The following is a 22,137-nucleotide window of genomic DNA, read 5'->3' on the forward strand; positions in this document are numbered from 1 at the left end:
ATACTATGAGCTTTTCAGATGTGTTGCAATGTTTTTGCAATATTTGCATATTGCTGAGTTCTGTGCCACAGGTAGAATTTGAGGAGGAAAGATAAAACTGGAAAATCCGAGTAAATCATACAGGACAACATGCTTTAGCTAAATTAACAGAGCACCCTACAACAAATACTCACTGTGTCTGAATATCATGGCGTAACTTCTGTCCCTACTGAACAAGGAATTGCATGGTTCATCATCTGTGGGTTTTGGACTCTTCTCCTATCAGGTATTGAACAAACTCAGACTTTATGACAGCAGAGGTCAGAACACTGGGAGTCTTCTAAGCCCTTATGTTGTGGTGCTTTTATCTACTTAACTTTGCTGTTATTCCATGCTGTTGTTGTGCATTCATCCTTGGCTTTGTCTTTCAGCCAGGAACAGTATCTTTAGTAGTTGTTTCATGTAGTTTCAGTACAGTCCTTCCCCTAAGGAACTGAAGGAAAAGGACAGTTTTTCAAACACAAAGGATTTGCCATTCACCCGGAATTGCTTTGGAAGTCATGTATGTGTGGTGAAGAGGTGAGGGAGGAAACACCTGCAAATGGAAGTAAGAAAAATTTATTTGCTTCACTGCCATGGTTTTCTCTGAATCAGGGATGGCCAAAGTCACAGAGAGCTGAGCCCTCTCATCAGCAGAATAGAACATACCCTGTCATCAACCTCTGCAAACTTGACACATGCTGTTAAAGGCTGGCATACTGTACCACATAAATCTTCCAGGGAAGTGGACTTCTCCATTTCCTAATATCAGTTTCCTCTCTTTCTCCACTTATTTAAGGGTATATTAAGACTATTTAGATGGATTTTTTTAAAACATACAGGCCAAAGCATGGTGCATTTATCTATTTATCCATCTATCTGGATCCAAATCCAGAATGATCCGTTTGTCAGGAGCGACATTACAGATTAGCCACCCCTATGGACAGGATATACACAGAGAATGCCCATTTTTCAAAAATATAAACCACATGAAACAGCTCTGGTATAAATTTCTCCTTTGGTTTTAGATGTTTTTCAAACATCTAATAAAATTAAACAATTTCCTGATAGCAGTGTGCTAAGGATGTCTATCCATAGTCCTACCCAACATGGGACCAGAGTGCAGCACTGGAATGCTGACAGGGATGTATTCTGCAGCAGGGAAATTTTGTGTTTTGTATGTGGTTGGTTGGCTGGCTTCTATTTTATGAAAGAAACACACATTAATTTAAGGATTGTAATGAAGTTATAGTAGTATGGGTGTCTAATTTGTAGCAATGCGTTATCTCTGGGTTCCTGCTATGAAGGTGTCATCACTCATAGAGGAGAGCTGTTCTAAGTATATAATGTGTATTTAAAAAGCTTGAACTCATTGACCACGACTTCAGTGCTAAAAGCATTAAAAGGGTTTAACAGACCTAATTATTTCACTGGCCCAGAATTACGGGGTATTAATCTCTAGAAGAGTCTACAAGGCACATGGCTTTTTCCTATGCCTTTGGTGAAAAATGAAAAATAGTTTCAGTGAAATAGTTTCAGTAGAAATGACTCTGAGTCTCCATTTTTGCTTCTGAAGGAAGGCTAAATAATCTCCTTTTGTCAGACAGAAGATGTTACCCTACTACAGACATGGCCTGGAACAGCTCCCTGGGAGCAGAGCTGCTGCCAGACACAAAGGCATTTGTCCAAACACTCCCTACACCGAGGAAAAGGGGAGCTGGTAACAAATATTGTGCCATGACGCTATAAAGTGGAAAGATCTTTATCAGTGTTGTGGTGCAAATGTGACAAAGGCAGGAAGGAGGCGTGGACTCCGAAAAAAGTACCCACACTCAGCAGTCACCGCTGCAAAACCCTGACGACTACCTAAGGGCTCCCCAGCCAAGTGTATCTTTAGTTACCTGACTTAGACCTCTCAGTACAAAGAGCTCAAGAATTCCCATGAAAGATTTCTGAGAGGAAACACAGGGTGTTAACAAGAAAAGAAAGATCTTTGGCTTTTCTGGTTTGCTCTCGAAAACTAAAAATTCAGCATTTGAGAGGAAGCAGCCTATTGAGTGTCTCCCCAGCACGTGGAACATCCTGGCATACATTTAAGCTATTCCTACAGTGTTCAATAAAAGGAAAGGCCAGATCCCAGCTGTAACCAGATGGATGGTTGACATGAAAAGGAGAAACCCTGCAAGCTCTCTAAAAGCAAATCTCCCACTGGTCTCAGGAACAGAAGATTTCTATATCTGACTTCCCTCAAACAGGTTCCACAATATGCTTGCATAAATCAAAGAGCTGTGTATACACCATCCTGCCCCCCTTCACTATTTATATTCCCTTGGAATGAAAAATAGCTCACCACCTGCCTCATTTCTATCATAATGTAACAGGTCACAGAGTTAACACCCTTCTGAAATGAATGGCGGAATAAAATTACAAAACCGGTCACCTTACACAACCAAGACATTTGGCACCTCACTTGAAACTTTTCCATGAGAAATACAAACATCTCATAAATATATAAAAATGTTATTCCAACTGTGTGTATTGTCACTAAAATACTTTCATTTCAAGCCTATATGTGCTAAAATTACAAAACTGTGTGGGTGAGAGTATAGGGATTTAATATTTTATTGAAGTTGTAAAGTAAATTTATGGGAACAGTGGAGCTTTGCTGATGCTATGGAGTCTTTCTACAAGATGTGACTTTGTTTCAACACTAGATCATGGGACTTCTCAGAAAGATAAATGGCTTAAGAGGAGAAAGAAAATGACATTAGGCAGCAATAAACATAGATGAAAGAATTGGAGTAGGTTTGGTATCTGGAAGTAGGAACTTCAGAATAATTAAAGATTAATGTTAAAACTACTGATTCCAGTTAAATTAATAACAACTTTTGGTCAAATTAGATCCAACAAATCAGTAGAAATACTCAGGAATCTTTTGACAACTATTGTGAACACAGCAGGTCTGTCAATTGGACTGAAGGGAAATGCAGTGAAGATGAAAAGACAGAAAACTCTGGGGCAGGCAGAAGGATGGAGAAATAACCACCACAGAGCTTCAGTGGCAACCGAGGGCGGTAGTAAAAAATAATAGTATTGAGGACACGTAAAAATAGACCAAAGAGCATTTCCTGCTATTTGCTGCCTGAAATTAATAAGTGTCCATGTGCTGTCTAAATTTCCTATTTAAGTTTTACTACCTTACTGGTTTGAATGAAGCAAAACTGGAGATAATATTTTAAGTGACTTTAACCAAATCAGTCAGTTTAAAGAGTTTCATAAAGTGAATTCCAAACAACAAAAAAAATTTATTTGTTAATGCATTTGTGACATACAGCAATGTTGGCAAGTTGGAAAATAATATTTGGTAATTGAAATTAATTTGAAAGCCATGATTATCTTGTCAACAAGAGGTAACACAAAATGCCTCCACATGCTACATGCCCCTTTCAGTCTTTAAAGGACTAACAACTGAAAAGCCATGGAGAGCTGGCTGGTTTGTTTACCTTTGAAGTGATCCCATATTGAGATTTCCTGATGGAGCAGAGGCAGAAATGTTGATTCTGCCTATTGTTATATTTGCTTAACACATTAACAGAGGAATTTGGTTTCTGGGGCAGTCAGTGAGGCATTGTTCTTTTTCCAATTGAGATTAATTAGATCCGTGGGAATTTAGAATGAGCAGAAACTGCATGATCAGGGACAAAATCCACTGCTTGCTTATTCTGTATTAGGGTTGTTCCATTCAAAATGCAGCTTGTCCAAATGACCAGTGCTTTCCATTGCTTCTTAGCGAATCTATTACACAACATCATCAATGTGATTACCAGGAAATTTCCCTCAAAAATTAGTTCAGCCCAAATTAGCAATAAACTGTTTTAAAAGCTTCCATTTTGAGCGATCCTGATTTGAACCATACCAGGCAGTGCAAATAACTTCCTTTGAAATTAGGTTTTTCATTAGCATTATTGTGCTGTTGGAAAAGGAGTCAGTTTGAGTTGAACAAATACAATAACGAATAAACTGAAAATAAAAAGACTTGAGCTAAAGGTGGATGATGTCTAAACCTTAAATACTGGCATGCTGGCACTCGGTGTGCAGGAGCTCCATCTGCCTTCCCACTTTTGTACTGCTGCAGAAGCCAGAGATAAAACATTTATGGAATCAAAGTTAGCGGTACCGTGATGAGTCACTGTAACTTTATTCCACTCGAATAAGAGAGCTTTGTCCCTAAACCAAAATTACTAACTGGAAGTTACAAAAGACTTCCTAAGAAGAATGAGGACTTTCTGGAGAATGAATTCTTTCTACATTAGTAAAGACTGAACATTTTAGACAGTTTATTTCTTTCTGGTACAAGAGACAAACCAACAAATGATGCATGATGCAAAATAAACCTCCTGTGGAAAGAATAGATCCAAAATTCTTGACATTTCTACCAACTGAATCTTGTATCATTATGTATATGAAATCTGGATTGACTGAAAAAGATCTTATGTAAGACTGTAAAGTGAAAACAAGGGTAACAAGAATTAAGATTAGAAATTCTACAAGAAAGGATGCAAACTGGAAATGTTCTGTTTGCTTCTTCAAATCTCAGTTTGCAGAACCGGATCATGACACAAGGCCCTTGGCTCTTGTTCAAAGAGAAATGGAAGTTATTAGTCCTCTGATGAGGGAGAAAGCCACCCCTTGCTGTCTGTAAGAGCAGAAAAATGAAATTGCATATTCAACTGCATAAGAGCTTTCAAAATTCCAGGCAATGTTCATTTTCTAGGGATAAGCAGAAGACAATAGGACAGCACAAACCCTTCAGCCCCTGTGCTGGAATCTTGCCATGTAAAGGAGAGCTCTGCCATTCTCCTAGACCCCTCCAAATGTCCCAAGCATGTGTTAAGCAGATTCTTCTCCAGTCTCAGCACGGAAAATATGTTCACTGTCTGTGAGACCTGGGAGATACACCAGGCAGTCCACTGGGTTACTACTGCTTTACACACTTGTACTAACACTCGTACACACCAGAAACTAAAGAAAGCTGAAACTGCATCTATTGATCACTGGACTGATCTGTTGATTCCTTGTGCCTAGAAGATTCCTCCAGCTCACAGGACCTCTCTGTACCAAGCATAACTGCATGAGCTCAGTGTTTACTGATGGATTTTTGCCTCACTGTAATTCTCAGAACACAGTGACATCCAAGAAAGCCCATTTTCTGCTGCTACTTAACACACTGAAAAGCAGAGAATAAAAATACTTAGTAATTACCCGACCTTAAAGGAGAAACACTCTCTCGCTGTCGTGCATCAATCACACTGAATTTTCCTGCTGCTAAAAACTGACCTTTAATTGCTAAGTGGGTATTTTTATCATATTCCAAACTTACAAAGTCTAATTTAATGCACATGATTCAACGTAAGTGGTATCCACAGCACTGGGTGGAAAACACTCATGCAGGAAGGATTATTAGGGAGGCGGAACCTCACAGTGTTCAAACTCAGATTCCAAAGTTCACTTTGGATCTTGTAAGTCTGTGACACTGAAAGCTAGGAAACTCATCATAAAAACCTCAATAAAAATAATTTCTTCACGTTTCACTTGGCAACACAAAAGAAAATGTTTGCATAAACCTTTACTATGCAAAGGTATTTCCAATTGTGTCTTCCCAAAGTTGTCAGTCTCAATTAGTTACCTTGTGTAATAAATCTGGTATAGCATCATCTCTTTTTATTCACACTATCTTCATCAGATTTGTGTGATTTTGGCACCCACAAGGCATCACCAGTGAAGCTGTGCCTGTTTGCTCCAGTTACTGGATTTGTTCCAGTAAACCACTGGATGATGGTGGATCTTCAAGTCACTGACAACTGAAAACTACTTGAATAGATCTACTTTAAACTGGCATTTCAAAGCAAGTTTTAGTAGGTTTTTTATGTAGGCCCAGGTAAGACTGGCCATCCTTCTTAGCAAAATGGGAAAGTCAAGCCCCCTGTGCTCTCAGAAGTATAAAAATAAGAATTAAATTAGGGTAAAGAAACAGTAAAATTTACTTAGCAGGGAGATTGCACTAGTCTGACTTGTTAGATGAGAATGACTTGGCAACCATGAGGCAAATGCTCTCCTCAACAGAAGATCAGATTCCAATATCCGTGCTCTGCTCATCATTTTTAGCCTTGTGACTACACCAGCAAGACTGAACACCTGTGCTGAGCAGGATCAGAGCTTCGGGGATCAGCTTTCGGATCTGAGAGCAGCAATTTTCAGAGATCGCCATGGCATTGGTTAAGGGGGAAAAAAACAGAGAATGAATGAGTGTGTGATTCAGGCTACACAAAACAACAAAGAGAATCCCGAGTGACCTTTCAGGGGGAAAGACACAAGAAAAAGTGATGTGTGTTGGTGTGAGCAGAAAAGAAGAGACAAAAATTGCTCTCAAAAATATCAGTGTTAATCTCCTACCTGTTACTCTCTCAAAAAAATCTCCAACCAAAAAACCCCAAACTGTTACAACACATGTGTAAATAAACACAATAAGTATCCTGGCTCTGTTAAGAGCAGGTCTCCCAGGAAGAAAAGCTTCATCTTTCCTTTTCTATTTCAGTCCAAGAAGACAGAAACACAGTTTCTGTCCTGTCAATGACTCAATATCCTGGAGAAGTACATTTGGTTTGACACATTGAATTCTCTCTGAGGAACGCGTTGCTAACAGTCCTCATATTTGGCTTCCACTTTGGTCTGAAATATGCTTAACTTTTAATTTCTCATATATTTATAGTGCTAGACCAAAGTGACATTAAGAAGTGTGATGTATTTACTCCTTTTAAAACCATGTTGGTCTATAAGCAGACCACTTCCTGGAATTTAACATCAGTTGAAAAAAAGACAAGTGCTATCAACCACAGTAAGAAAAAATGTATGCAGTATATGATAAATATGGAGGATGTTGAATTTTGAAGGGTAAATTATTTGAACAAAATGCAATCTACTTTTTTCTGAAAAAAACAACTCCAAAAGCAGTGCAACTGGAAATTAAGATGGAGCAAGTGTAGTTGTCACAATCAATTATTGCTTTTCAAGTGCAGGAAAATGACAAATGAGCCATTAAGGGCTGCTATTCTTTATTTAGAACTGAAAAAGAGACAAATGAATCTGCAAGGGAAAAGATCTTAAGCTTTTTTGCATGTTGATTTATTTCAAGTGAAAGTTATGTGAATATAAAGAAGAAATGTTGTCTGCAAGGTGTTCATCTTGGTTACCCTGCAAAATTGCGGTATAAATTTTGTTAGGACCAGTTTATGTTAATTAGTCTGTGGAAACCAGAAAGAGGATTTCTGCAGCTGAGATTCTTTTTTAGCCAGCTGTAGAGCTATCTTCAGCAAAAAGCAACTTTTTAATACCCGGTCATGTAAAATACCGTGAGTATAAGGGAATTTGCTGTCAGCAGAGAACTGACACGACACAAACAAGCCTTTATATGTCACCTTAATGTGTGTGAATACACATAAAATCAAAACGTTTCCAAAGGCCAACTATCAAGGGTAAAAAAATGGCCGCGATGGGCAGGTTGTGGGTGCAGGCAAGATCGCCTGAGGGTCTCCATTCTGCTCGTAACACAGAAAAAAAGGCAGCGGCAGCTGCACCAAAGCTGAGAGGGTGGTCCCTGACCACAGCTTTTATCAGCAAATTATGTCCTCCTTTATCAGCGATCAAGCAGGGATCACTTGTTAGCACCGGGGGCTGTGTGAACACGCGGGGAGGCAACTGGAGCCCACACACTCAAGGAGCCGCACCAGCAGGGCCCGGGACAGCGGGAACACCTGAACACCGGGAACGCCCGCAGCCCACACCGAGGAACGGGCGAGGCGCTGAGGGGCGGCGCGCTCCCATTGGCTGGCGGAGGGAGGCGGGAGAGACGGAGCCTTGTGATTGGCTGCTACCCGCGGTGGGGTGGGGTGGTGTCTCGCGAGAGCCGCGCGGCGGCCGCGGTCTCGCGCGGTCCGTCCCGTCCCGCCCCCGGGTCTCTGGGCCGGCGGCGGCGCCGCTCCCGCTGCGGCGGCCCCGGTGAGTGGCAGTGACCCGGCCAGGCGTCGGGGGGGACAGGGACAGGGCGATCGGGTCCTGACGGTGGGGGGGTTGTCTTCGGTGTTTTGCCCCTGCTCTCTGCTCGTCGGACCGCCGGGCACGGCGCCTCTCCGTGAGGGGGTGCGCGCTATGGCCGGGCCCGTTTTTCCCTGTCTCTCCCGTTCCCCCCGTGTCTCCCCGTTCCTCCTTCTCTTCCCCGTGTCCCCCTTGCCCGGTGCCCCTGTTTCCCTCCCTTTCCTCCCGTTCCCACCTCTCTTTCCCATCGTTCCCTCCATCTCCCCCGTGCCCCCTGCCCCTTCCTCCTCGCCCTTTTCTTCCCCGAAGGACCTGGCTCCTCACAGGGCCATCGTCACTGGGTGCTATCAGCCCTCATCCTCCTTTTTTACCTCCCTTAAAGACCGTGGTTGTGGCTGTTCCTCTTTGGTAAGGCTGCGCCTCATCCTTGGAAAAAGATAATTGAGAGAGGAAAAGTTTGGCTGGTGGTGGAAGGGAGTAGGAGGAGGTTCCTTTGAAGTAAGAGCCAAAGTAGGTTGTGACTGGACTTTGTATCTGTGGGGTTGGATGTCTGTGTATCCGTGTGTGCCATGGCTAAATGTGCACTTGTTACATGGAGTCAAAACTCTGAAGAGAAGCCCACAAGTGCAGGATACCTAAAAACCATTTCTGGACAAATTGGAAGGCTATTGGATGTTTATGCATATGTTTCGTCATTTCTCAGCTTCTGATTAAAAAAGATTCAGAGAAAGATGAGTTTTCCTTTACGATGTCATATATTGTAGAAGTTAATAATAAATACTCAGACTATGCGCATGAAAAATGTTAATGCTTTTCCATTAATTATTTTTATGCTGATCACAGAAGTGGAGTTGGGAATTGTAATGGCTTCAATTTCCTTGATCTTCTGGACTAAGAGAGCTTTAATGTTAGCAGTGCCAAGGGGCAGTGTGTGTGCCCTGTTCCCTAAAACAGCTAATGAAGGCAACTGTTAAAAACTCCACAAATGTGTATTGCTCCAGAAGGACACAGATCACTGCAAAGAGCTGTTATCTGCAAATCAAGGGAATTACTCAAACTAATGAAGTAGTTTGATTTACATGTATGGTTGGTTTGTCAATCTTCAGCTGGAGTTTTGTGCCTGTCATCAGATGGGATTCTTGATTCAGGACCTTCACTTCCAATATCTGTTACGATTAAAAACCTCTCCTTCAATGAGGGATTGAACTAAAATAAAATAGTTATTGGTGGGAAGCAGTTCTGAGTCCTTGCCTTTTGTTAATGGGAATTAATTTATATACACGAGTCTGTAGCAAAATGGTAACTTTAAATTAGTAAACAGTCTGGGTTTATTACATTTTTCTGAGATAGTTAAAAAGATGCAGCGCTGCTGCTGCTGTGTAAATCTAGACAGCATAATATTGACTTGAATTTTGGTTATATGTGAAAAAACAGTTGAATAAAGTCAGGTTTCAGATACGAGTTAATTTTTAATTTGTCTTCCTGCTTTTGTTTTCTGGTTTTGAAATTGTCAGTTAAAGCTTGACACTTTGTTCTTTCTGGTTTTATTTTTAGTAGAGCGAGCTGAAAATCTGCTGTTTTATTTAACCCTTTATAAATTTCCTCACTGTAAGTTTCAGATTTCTCATATATTAGTGTATTATTTTTAAATGGCTTTACTGGTTATCCATCCCAATTCTCTCTCCCAACTGGTAAATTATTCCACTAGTTTTATATGGGAAAGCACTTCAAGCTTTCATTACCTTTTGTCTTATTGATTTAAAAGATATTGGTGTGTTTTAGTCATCTGAGACTAAAATCCTCTATTAATTGTGTGTTTTTCTTATTTGTGGATTCTTTTTTTAGCACATGTCACAGGACAGATGTGGGACATCAATAATGGTTAATAGAGGCTGCTTTTTTTTTTTTTCTTCTTGTGGTGGCAGTTTTGACAAAATAAGCTGAAAGGCCCACTGAATATGGATGAAACTAAAAACATTAAATGTACCTAAAGATTTTGTTATTTCAGGTCCTGTAATGCACTAAAGTTTGATCCAGAAAATAGTCAAAGACTTGCTTCTAACATAGCTTATGGTGTGGATGTTCTGGGGACTTTGTGTATTAACGGGAACAAGAGTGTTTAGGTAAATGATCAGATAATCTGTAATGACTCTTCCTGCAAAAGAAGGCATAACTGCACTTCGATAATACTGGGGTTTTTTCTCTTTTTGTCTCCTAGAAATGGGTCTGTTCTCAGAAGATGTGATGCAGTAGATGTGGTGCTTAGTCATGGCATCAGAACTGTGTAAAACAATCTCTGAGGCAAAGCTGGAAAGGCACAAGAACTTGTTCTTAAATTACCGAAATCTCCATCACTTCCCTCTGGAGTTACTGAAAGATGAGGGGCTGCAGTACTTGGAGAGACTTTACATGAAAAGAAATTCCCTGACCACATTGGTATGACAACCTCTTCATTGCAATGTTTACTGTCTGCGTGTTTAGGAATTCTGATTTTTGAAACAGGAAAAAAATGATAATATGATAGATAATCTGACCCTGAATGATGTCATCAGCTATAAGATATGAGTATTTGAATTTGCGTGGGTAATGTAGAGAATAATAAATGGAAGTTCATGACATTTTATGGTTACCCTTTTGAAGCTCTGAAGATCTTCTGGGGGTTTTCTTGTCAGGCTTGTTGTTCTGTTGGTTGGTTTTTTTTCAACCTATACATTGTACTCTCATAAGTGTTAGTAGATGCTATGCAGTCTATTCTACATTTCTTCATTAGGCTGAATGACTTTTCCCTTGGTGTGTGCCCAATTTCAAAGGCAATGTCAATCCCGGGGTCTAATTCCAAACATGCTGTTAAGGTGCCAGTAAAAACTTGTATCTATGGGCTGCTGAGGATGGAGAACACAGTTAATGTCAGCTAATGTCACAGTTAATGTGGGATTTTCTTCTGGGATTTCTTCTTATTTTTCCCTGGACTGAAGAAATTCTCTCCCTGAGTGGATGTTGTGACCTCAGAATTCAGTGTGAGGTAGTTAAATAACTGTGAGAGATGTTCTGAGCTGCTAAGACTCTATTCTATAGAGTCAAAACTTGCCACTGTCAATAGGTTCAAGTCTCCAAGTCTTCATTTTTGGTTGCTTGATTGGTTTGGATTTGTTGGTTGGGTTTTTTTTTTGTGGGCTCTTCCATGGTATGAGAGGTAAAATAATAGCAAGGGTAGAGGAGCTGTAGGGCATGACTACTTAAAATTCACCAAAATTGTACAGTTTTCAGGGTTTCCTAGAACAAGTCCAGTATTCCACTTTAAGGGCCAAAAGCAGAAAGGATTCTGAAGATTTTATGCCTTTTCTGCATCTTGGATGAGTCACTTAAGTTGACATGTACTGCAGAGAATTATTTTAACACTCTGGTTTTGGGCAGTAATTTAATAATGTGTTAATAAATTAACGGGAGGATAGGATTCACAGTTCCAAATCAAAACTGCTATAAAATCAGCCAAAGACTGTAAACAGCTCTGTCTTGACACTTTGTGAAATTCAGTGATTATTTAATGCAGTAAGGTTCACAAACTTTGCGCTGCTCAAAAGATTAAACAATAAGGAGAGTTTTGCATTTAAGTGTTAAGACCTGGATAAAGAAACTGAAACAAAAGTTAAAATGTAGGTCATACTTAGACAAAATTGCTTTCAAACAGTGTGAAGCAGAGCATGATTAGATTCACAGCAATCAGGATAACTTGCTCATAATGTGCCTTGTTGGGATCTCATTCAAGTGCTCAGCGCTATTGTTGGAACTAGGCAAACAAATTTGGGTGTCATTCACTGAGCATCTGTTCCACAGAAGAGATGTTGGAAGTTGTAGTGGACCAAAATAGATCAAGTCAGCAGCATGTTACAAAAAAAGGCAGATGTCTTTTTGGAACATGGAAAGTTTCACAATCTCCATTAAAAGCAGAAGGAAGTAATTATTGGATACTGTTAAAGCACAAGCTGGAGCAGAGGGTTTCATACTCATGGACAGCCTGGGTGAATTGGAGAGAACTTAGAGAGCAGCAACGAGGGACTTTTAGAGAACATGAGAGAAAAGGTTGTGAGATTGGAGAGGAAAAAACAGGAGGAACTGGGGAAAACAGAAATCATCGATATTTTTACAAAGCAGAGTTTCATAATGAGGTTTTTTGATGTCCACTACAGGTAGGACAAGTAGTGTTCTTAATTTTAGTAAAGTTGTTGTGAGTTGGGTACACGGGGGCAGTGCAGGGAGTGGAAATCCCATCTGAGAATAGTTGAAAACAATTATTGAACGAAGATGTGTCTTCCTTATATTTCTCTGATGCAAGGTGATGAGCAATAGCTCATCGATAAACACTTCAAATTGCATAAACATCATTAACATCCATCAAAACTAAGCCTGCACCATATTTCTCTAAAATTAGGTGGTACTTTTGTCCCACTGGTTCATTCCTTCAGAATTCTGAAAATAAATGACTAAATCAGTTTTTGTTCTTTGCTCTTCTCAAGTGACTCCTGTCCTTGATAGATGGCTCCTATGAGATGTCTGGGATAGTTATGCTGACAGAATTTACCTTGGCTAAGAATAATTTCATTTTTGTCTTCATTGGCAAGGTGGAAGTGATGGAGTGCTGTGACATAATGAATGGATCAAGGAGCCATGCAGCACACCTGTATCCCAGCATCAAATCTTCCACTTCTCAGTTAATCTTTGATAACATGAGCTTTCCAGTACTCAGTTTCTCCTTCTATTGAAAGGAAATAGGTGTTTGTCTTGTTGGCTCTGTCAGAAGCAGGACTGAGGATAATTGTTCTTAATTTACTACCTCAGAATGTGATGCTGTTCTGATAGAGCAGCAGGTGGAATAGTGACAATGGTTTGTGGTTCAGGTTAACATCCTTATTGTAATAAAGCCTGCAGGATGGCAGTGAATTTGGTTTCTTCCACACTTTTTTTTTTTTTTTTTTTTCAGTTAAGGCTTGAATTGTTTTTGTGCTTGAGCACATTTTCCCAGTTGAAGCTTTGATGTTTGCCCAGATAAAGTCCGCTCCGGGGCCATGACTGCGCCGTGGCGGAGCTGCCGCGAGGTGGCAGCCCCAGATCAGCGAGAGCGCCTTTTGGGTTTGACGTCACCGCAGCGCTGTCTTGACCTCACCCGACATTTCTTGACCTGACCCATAAATTGCTGCTCCCGAGTTAAGCAAACGGGGCTTTTTACTCAGATCGTGCGTGGGGCATGTTTTCTATGTGAGACTATTATGACATAGGTTAGCATATTCCTCCATCATCAGGTTACGAACACAAAGTTATATATTTTAGATAATATATCTATTTAAGCTATCACACATCATGTTTATTTACATGAAAATTTCTAGCTTTAACAGGAATTTAATTATGTGATCAAGCTGCTTTTAAAAAGCAGTAGTTTCTGCATATATCAGTATTGTAATCCCTTTTTTTCAGTAAAACAAATCTACGTTAAGCAGGTTTCTTAAGCAATAAAACTGTCTTAACTTTGAATAATTTTGAGTACAGTTTCCAACATGACATCTGAAACTTGTGAAGCCAGTTTTGTAATATGCGTTCATGGTTATAAATGCCACCAGGGAAGAGAATTACAGCTAGGGATCAGTTGGCACTTAGGAAATGATATGCATGTTAATATGTAAATATGAAAATCTTAGTTTGATGGATTCAGCAGTTCTGGCTTGGTTGTAATTGATAAGCTACACAAAGATGGTAGGTCATTTCCCAGTTTAGCAGCATTATACAATACATTCTGGTTAGACATCTTGTGTAGTTCTTGTTCTGCTTTAAGTCTGTAAAGGCTGCAACTTCTTAGCAATCTCTTGCCTTCAACTAACTAATTTGTTTGAATGTATTTTCAAAAGTAGATTAGGTAATCCCATCTTTTCAGTCTCAGAAATCTGACTCCTATTTTGCTGAGGGCATGATAATGTCACTTCTGGGCTGCAGTTCTGTTCAGTAGTGTATTGCTCACCTGGGATACACCCGAGATTGCCCTGATGGATTTTTGGGGGTATGGAAACAGTATTGTATAGACGCTTGTTGCCATTTTTCCTGCTGATGTGTCATAGTATAGCGATTAAAATGACTTGGGCACACAATAAATGTGTGTCTGGTTTTTGTTTTGAAACCTAAAAAATCTCTAACTCTCTTTCAGCCAGAAAACCTTGCACAGAAGCTTCCAAACCTCGTGGAATTGTGAGTTTGTGTAGGAGTTCTAATATATTTTTATGATGCTTATCCATCTCATCTTAAAATCATCTAGAATGTATTGCTTGCATATAACTTCCCTTAAGTGTGAAGGGCTTTCTTGGAGGGCAAGAAAGGGTAATTTTTTTTTGTGTGATTTTTTTTGTTTGTTATTGGACTTTTTTTTTAAAGTAGGTGTATTCAGTCCCATTTTAATTTTTTTTTTAATTTCTTGTTTATTGTATGAAAAGAACCTTTATACAAGTGTCTATACCTCTACGGGGAAAAAATACTTACTCCCTAAATTCTGTGTGGACTTGTCACATTGATAAAGCCCTGGAACCTCCCAGTGCAGTGGTCAGAGGGTTGTGGCAGAGCCATAGTAACAGGTTACAGCCTCCAGCCCATCCTTGGCTACTCATTCCCACCCCAGCTCCCAGGGGTTTTATGATCTCAGTCCTGCTGATTGTAGTAATAAGTTTTTGGAACCAAGTCAGAGATTGTCAAATAGAAGCAGGGGTGAGCATGTACAGGTGGTAACTATGGAATGGTGATTGCTGTCGGCAGAGCAGTTTATCCAGTCTTGTCCAAAAAATGGATGTCCCATGAACTGGATTATTTTGACAATTAATTTAAGACTTAAGCCCCTGAGACAATGTTTTCTTCCTTCCCCTTTTCTTATAAAGTTGTGATTTTCTTGTGTGGTAGGATTGGCAGTGGGGGGTTAAAAGGGACATCCTCTTTTCCCGTTTTAAGTTCTTTGTCTGAGTTTCAGATGAGTAACTGATGGAGTATTGATTGTGTTTATGTAATGGCTAGCTCCACACAGGAGGTGTTTATCTGAGGAGCCAATGCCCTCAGCTGTCTGATCTTGTCATCTTGGCCCTGTAACCTCACCTTTCTGGTGCCTGTGGCCACAGTATAACTCAACTGGTTTGTAGGTCACTGCAGTCTCTGACTCGCTCAAGAGCAAATCCTATCTCATCATGCCCCTGTCTTGAGAGTCTTCGTGCTCTGAAGCAATAAAATAAATATTTTTATATTTGATATCATTATTTGCAACTGGGCATCAGGAAATCTCTGCTATTTGATGGTGCTTTTAGGAAAACCTGTTTAAATTACAGCTTAAAATAATTTCTTACAAACACTGATTTATAGGAGTCAAACCTAATTATTTGGTGTTCAGCAAGCTCAGGTGTCTCACCATTACCCCACACATTCTGGTGGTCTGGAGAGAGCTACAATGGGCTGTGTTTGTGTAGCTCTCATAGGACAAGTCAATTTTTGATGAGAGAGTAAGAGGTGTTTTGTTGTCAGAGAAGAGACCACAAAACAAGGATTTATTTAAAGAATAATTTGTTACAGTAGCTTTCAATTTTGAGAGACAAGCTTAAATTATTTTTATTTTCCTAAAAGTTACATCCTTAGTTATTTGACTCATGTGTTTTTCTTTGTATATATCATGCCCCTGATGCTGGGCTATGAGGTGTAGCTCCTCATAATACAGTTTTTTTAGCTTAAGTGAAATAGTTCACGAATGTTTTCAGGAGCTGCAGCTGAAATGGGTAGGAGAATTCTCATCCTATGTTTCTACAGACATGTATACTATTCTTATGTTTGTTAAGTTTTTAGCAAACTACAATTTTTAAAGAAAGAGAAGGTTCAGATGCCCCATGCAGTTGAAATGTTCATGTGTCTTTTCCTTTGTTCTGTCTCCCTGCAAAGAGGGGCTCCTACTTTAGGAAACGCTCTTGGAATACAGTGGAAGAAAACATGCCATGAAAATAATTCCATGTGTGCCTAAGCAATTGAACATTGAGTACTCAATATTCCTTTACAGTTGGATGTTAATATTGGAAAATTTTGTTACTGTTATTTACTACAAGATCGAATTGTTCTTTTCCAGTAATGATGATTGAAATCTGAAATGTGTAAAATCTATGATCAGTGTTTATGTTACCAGAAGTACTGGAAGTGCTCCATTGGAGGGTGCTGAATATTCTTAGTGAGAGATCTGGCCACCCTCTGTAGCAGCATAAATAACCGTGTGCAAGATTGGTTTTTTCTTTTGAAAAAGGTACTTTAAGTTTGAAAAACCCACTTGCAGTGAATAGATCATGTGCTTATTTCTCAGTAAAGGTGTGAGAGTTTATGTGCAGGGGAAAATGTTTGTAATTGTATAACTTGTGTGGGTGTGGGTTTTTTTTCTTTCCTTGGCCAGCATTTAGTGTCAAATAACCTGGTGATCAAAATGATTCATTTTTGGTTATTCTCTCTGCTTATTCTTTTCCCTTTTTGTTTTCCTCCGTATGACTCTCAAAACTAAAGCCCATTATTATTGTAACTGTGAATAGTTTGTTTTACATAGTGGTATGTAATTTTCTTTTATTTTTATGCTAATCATTTAATAATCCAAGTGCAACTTAAGTACCTGTCCATTGCCAGTTTATAGTTTACACAGCTTTTGTGGTCATAGGGAGGAATGGCTTTGAGGGTGCTCGTTCAGTCTGAAACTGGCTATTTTGCAAACTGAATATGTAGCAGAAGTCCTTGAGGGTAACAGGTGGTGTCCTCTGCTTTTTTCTCCTCCCCCCAGGTACCTTCATTCAAATAACATAGTTGTTGTACCTGAAGGTAAGTAATCTACCAGCTCATGATAAGTGGCAGAAATCATAAAATATTCATTTTTCTTTTTTGAAGAGGCCTATTTTTCCTTTATTTTCCCATAAAACATTTAAGATTTTAATACAAAATATACCAGTGTAGCTTTTAGTTGATAATATCCTTGTTTATGCTATGTTAAATTCTTTTAATGAATTCTCAAATGCACCTAGATGCTGTTTGCTGCAGTTCTAATTGCAGAAAGTGAAAAGGCTAAATGGCACTCATCTACAGAAACAAAAATCCAGAGTGTCTGCTGCTTTCAGGCAGTTACCACACTGAATACTCTGCTGGTTTAGATCATGACAGATTTGAAACCCAAAGGAGCAAGAACTTGTACTAGTTTCTTTTCCTTGTCTTAATTGCAGAGTTATGTGCTCAACTTGAGGAATTTGTGTTCAATTTATGCTATTTCTGAATGTAAATTGGATAGACTCAAAGGACAAGAATGGAGAAAGTGGTTTCAGAGCAGAATTGTCTTGAGGAGAATCTACAGATGGGAGTATTCTGTACACCACTGTACTTGTTATCCCTTGTCTCACTGCCAGCAGAGCTATTTGTTAGCTAGAGCACCATTTCCACAGTTGATGTCATTGAGTTGTGAGACCGGCTTTAACACCTCGAGATGCGCTCAGACACAGCTGGCGGGTACTGTGGCTTGTTCTCCTCTCACAGTCCTGTGAAGATTTTAATGTTGCTCTTGGGTCACATTCATGTTTTAATCTGTTCTTTCACAAGCCATTGGCTCCTTGGTTAAGCTGCAGTTTCTGGACCTAAGTGACAATGCCCTGGAGATTGTGTGTCCAGAGATCGGCCGCCTGAGGTCTTTGCGGCACCTTCGCCTGGCGAACAACCAGCTGAAATATTTACCTGCAGGTGAGTGCAGTGTGTGAGGGGTCACAGCACTGACACAGCCTTGCAACTTCACTTGCCAACTGATCTGCTCTTGGTTTACTGAGTGGTGCAACTTGCAGGGATTGCTGTTTGTATTCCTCCCAGTGTGCTCTGTAGTTAGAAAAAAGCTGTGCTCTGTGTGCTTGCAGAGTACTGAAAAATGCTGCTGAAGTGGGAAAAATGTATTTATTTAACAGCTTTTGCCATCATATCAAGAAAATATTGAACTTCTTTGAGAAGACACAAAATGCCAATGACAACTGTCATTATGATAAAATGATGTTTCTTCCAATTTTCCATAATATAAAGGATTCTGGTCCTTCCTTCCTTTCTTTTCACCCAACAGCCCCAATCTCATATTTTCTAAAAAGACACGTGTCTAGTAGCTTTGCCTATGGCAGTTCTATCTCATTGTGACAGTAGATAACAAATGTTTGTCTTGCTAGTTTATAATAAAATAGAAAAATTTATTCAAAGTAAATGCGACACAAAGTCAGAAAAAGTTGGCCATAGGCAGATTTTGAATGATTTTTTTTGTCTTCTAAATACTTTGATAAGCAGATGTAACATTATTATTCTTCCATCCCCCTTACATCTGTTCAGAGAAGATGATGGTGATTTTCAAATACTTATTTTTTATTTCAGTTTTTAATTTTTCTCTGGTGTATTTGCATTTTCTCATCTGCAGAGATGATAAAAATTTAAGGCTATGATTTCAAAAAACTGATCTAACTTAATCTAACAGGATTAGGTTTTGGCTCTATTTTAACTAATTTCTCAGTGTGACCTTCATGTGTTTGTAAGTTCATATTGTTTAGTCTCAAGGAATGTATTGCAAATGCTCCTTGAAGTTTTGGGTGCAGAAATCTCACTGTCCTTTCCTTGCACTTTTCTAGGCTGCTTAAAAAAGTCAAAGGATGGTTATGATTAGAAAGAAAAAAAAATATATGACTATGTAAATGCTCTGGAATGAAATTAGATAAACCTGTTAAACATTATGACCCAGGGCCAATAAAATTTCCATCAATTTTCAGATGTCCTACATTCAAAAGAAAGGAGTGATTTGAGTGTGCTTTATGTTCCTCAAAGATAATTTACCTTATGGTGCTGTACCATGAAAGAAAGACTTGTTCAAAGAGAAAGTGACACATTTTCTGCAAAACTTCACACATTAACTTAAAAAGGTTCCAAAAAAGACTTTCAAAAGGATAATTTACATTACTGAAGAGTTGATTTGGAGTCTACCACATTTGATTAGGAACTGGTATCAGCTGAGACTTTCTGCATTAAATTTCTCCTGAAGTTTATACAAAATTTGGTCCTGAGCATTGTCCCTGCGTGTGTTTAGGTTTGTGTGCATGAAAAGTTTGCATGCTTAGAAATAATACTTGTGTTGCCTTCTTGTGCATTGGAGAATCCAGTAGTGTGTGGTCTTTGTGTGTTTGTGGTGGTGTCCTTTGTGCCATTACTGCTGCTGGTGCTAATCCTGTCACTGTCAATGTGACGGGATGTCACACAAGTGTTACCAGCCCAAGCAGGATTAGCCTTTCACTCACACTGCATAATTTGCCCACTGGAGAGTTAATCTACTGCGCTCAGTGTTTCCTAAACAAAACAATTCCCAAAGAGGGCTTCCAAGCATATTTTCTGAGATGTTCTCTGTAAAATTGTGAAGACTTCAAAGACTTCATATAAAAAAAAAAAAACTTAGGAGTTTCAAAATAACACTTACGTTCAACAATTGAAAAAGGAGAGAAAAATAATAAATTCTGATGAATTGTTTCATCCTTAATTATACTGGTAGCATGAATCTTCATTATAGTGTCAGCTAGCATTCTGTTGGGAACACTGGCAAAGTTCAGCTGAACTAGGATGGGATGTGATTTCACTGCAGTGCATCATTTTACTGTGTGTTCACTGCTTTCTGTACAGCAGACATTGCCCTGCATTTCTGGGGAAAGACAGCTCTGAATGGCTCTTAATTTATCATAAGGAACCATTTAAGATAAAAGTTAGCTTCTACCTGTGCAGCTTGTGCTGAAATTAAAGATCTGCATTAAAAAAGAGCTTTTGGGTTAAGATCACAGTCATTTATGGAAATTACTTCAGAGTCGTTGCCTTGTCATTCCTCTTGGATCTCCATTGCCAGTGTCTGGTGTTAAAAGTATCCTCAGGTTTTTTTCAAAATTCCATGGATATCTAGGAGGATACTCAGTAATATCCTAAATGAATTGCTAGAAAATATCTTCATTGCAGCTGCAGAACAGTTGGATGGTAAATGTTTGCTATTATGTGTGAACACCCCCACTGTTCTATTGCATTTTAATTCATAAGAATGATTCTTTGTTGTGTCTTCCTTAATTGTGATTAAGAGCTAGAAGAAACAATGCAATTAATAGCATATGTTGATTCATTATGCATTTTTAATGATTTTGTTCCACAGTTGTGCTCTTAATTTTTAGTATTTAAGATTTGCCTTATAGAAATCAAATTTTAAACCAATTGAAGTAGTGTGCATTTAAGATCTAGATTTAAGCCTCTAGTCTGATTGTAGAGATTCTTCAGACTCTGATAGAGGGTGAGCCTGTAGTGTGGTTTATCTTCACTGGGATGGGCAGGGTTTTAATCTGTTAAGTACCTGTTTTAATAAAACCTGTGACAGTTTAATAATAACAAGCAATTTGCTTTTCTCAGGTTTGGTCATGATTGTCCAATGAATTTTTTAAAAATTATTTTAAGAGAGGAGATGGGGGAGAATGATAAAATACATGCAGCCAGTGTAGAGGCATAAGCTTTAGCTTCCTGAGGAAAGCAGGCAATACAGGACTGATGAGGAGGGAAATGGGCATGAGGTGAAGCATGGAAATGGTGTCCCTTGGAGGTGGGGAAGGACTTTATGTGCAGTGGCACTCTGGTAGTGTGATAGTCCTTCCTTTGCGCTCAGCAAACACTCCCCAAATGGGTGCTGCCCTTGGATCAGATCCTGGGCTTTAGCCTCAAGGCTCTGTGTTTGATCTGCCACTGCTGAGGGGGCTTCCATCAGCCTCCTTTCAGCTGTTGTGAGAACTGCTCAAAGGTGACTCAGCTGAACTTTGAGAATTAAAGGGAAGAATTTGTCCAGAATAAGCATGTTGAAACTGAAATACAATAGCAAATGGCTGGAAGAAAATACTTAGTGAAATTCTCTTAATGTCATATTTTGGATATACTTTAGATAAGATTTATAAGCAGACCAGCTTCTGCCTAATACAGAGTCATCAGTATCTGCATTCTGGGGTAATCAGAATCCCTGAGAGGTTTTGCCTTTCAGAGAAGAGCTGATTAAAACAGTTGCAGATAAGTAAAAGGAGATTTAATGCTCTAAAGTTCTCTTGAGTACATGTTTTCATTTAAATGCACAACATTGTTTTGTTCTGCAGATTGTAAATCTTGTAGCTGCTGTCTTTAACAGTTTCTTGGTTCATTTATTTGGCTCTGGTAAATGCAGTTCTTGAACATGAAGTAAGTTTTGTGAAATTTTCTACTATTTAAATGTAGCACTTAAATAATCTAAATTCTTGAGGGCCATTTGGAAATGTGTGACGCCAAAGATGTTACTGGAAAAAATCAGCATAAACAAAAGACGGTTATTTCATATTATTACATTAGTTCATATATGAACTTGACTTAGTCATGACATTGTTTTCACAGTAGCTGAACTTTATTTTTTCAGAGATTTCTCCTTTTAATCAGTGAATTGATATTTTAATTTCGAATTGTAGAGTTAGTTCTATATGGACGTACTGTCAGAAGGAAATTTTCTGAATCTTCTCGCTCATAAATGACTAACTAGAAAGTTCCCCTTTGTTTCTGATGGTTATAATGCATATGATATTTCAGCTCCTTTCATTCTTGAGAAATCTTATTTCTCTTTGTGTAAGAACTACTCACTCCATAGTTTAAAAAAAAAATCCAGTGAGATGCATTATAAAAATTATTCTTGAGGCGTCCCAAAACCAAGGTTCTCTGTTCTGCTGTTACCATTTAGATTTGGTTTGACTTTAGCCTCAGAATCTTTTGATGTGCAGTGGTGGCTCTTCAGGTTTACATTTTGATCTTGTAGCTGGAATGTATGTTTGGGGAACAGATGACTTAAAAGAGGGTGGGTTATACTCAAATTCGGATTTAAGTTTCTTACTTGACAAGGATTAGATGGGTTTTTTGCCCCTTACTTGAGAGCTACTTCTCTTTAGAAACAGCAAGTTTTGTAGC

At 39.0% G+C, this 22,137-nt stretch overlaps 1 protein-coding gene across 5 annotated transcripts in view; it reads left to right on the plus strand.

The window, feature by feature from the left end:
- The first annotated feature begins 7,971 nt into the window (after positions 1–7,971).
- LRRC28 (leucine rich repeat containing 28) overlaps positions 7,972–22,137 on the plus strand; it is a 51,526-nt gene continuing 37,360 nt past the window's right edge. Inside the window, exons 1-5 of one of the 5 annotated variants that reach the window (XM_010391001.4) lie at positions 7,972–8,073; positions 10,328–10,545; positions 14,300–14,340; positions 16,928–16,965; positions 17,731–17,868. In XM_010391001.4, the coding sequence (XP_010389303.1) occupies positions 10,363–10,545; positions 14,300–14,340; positions 16,928–16,965; positions 17,731–17,868 (400 nt within the window). In that variant the 5' untranslated portion in view covers positions 7,972–8,073; positions 10,328–10,362. Of the gene's footprint in view, positions 8,074–10,136; positions 10,233–10,327; positions 10,546–14,299; positions 14,341–16,927; positions 16,966–17,730; positions 17,869–22,137 lie in introns of those variants that run through there. The other 4 variants (XM_019280794.3, XM_019280796.3, XM_019280795.3 and 1 more) reach the window with 4 other exon arrangements.

This window comes from Corvus cornix, chromosome 10, assembly GCF_000738735.6.
Source record: "Corvus cornix cornix isolate S_Up_H32 chromosome 10, ASM73873v5, whole genome shotgun sequence".
NCBI lineage: Eukaryota > Metazoa > Chordata > Aves > Passeriformes > Corvidae > Corvus > Corvus cornix.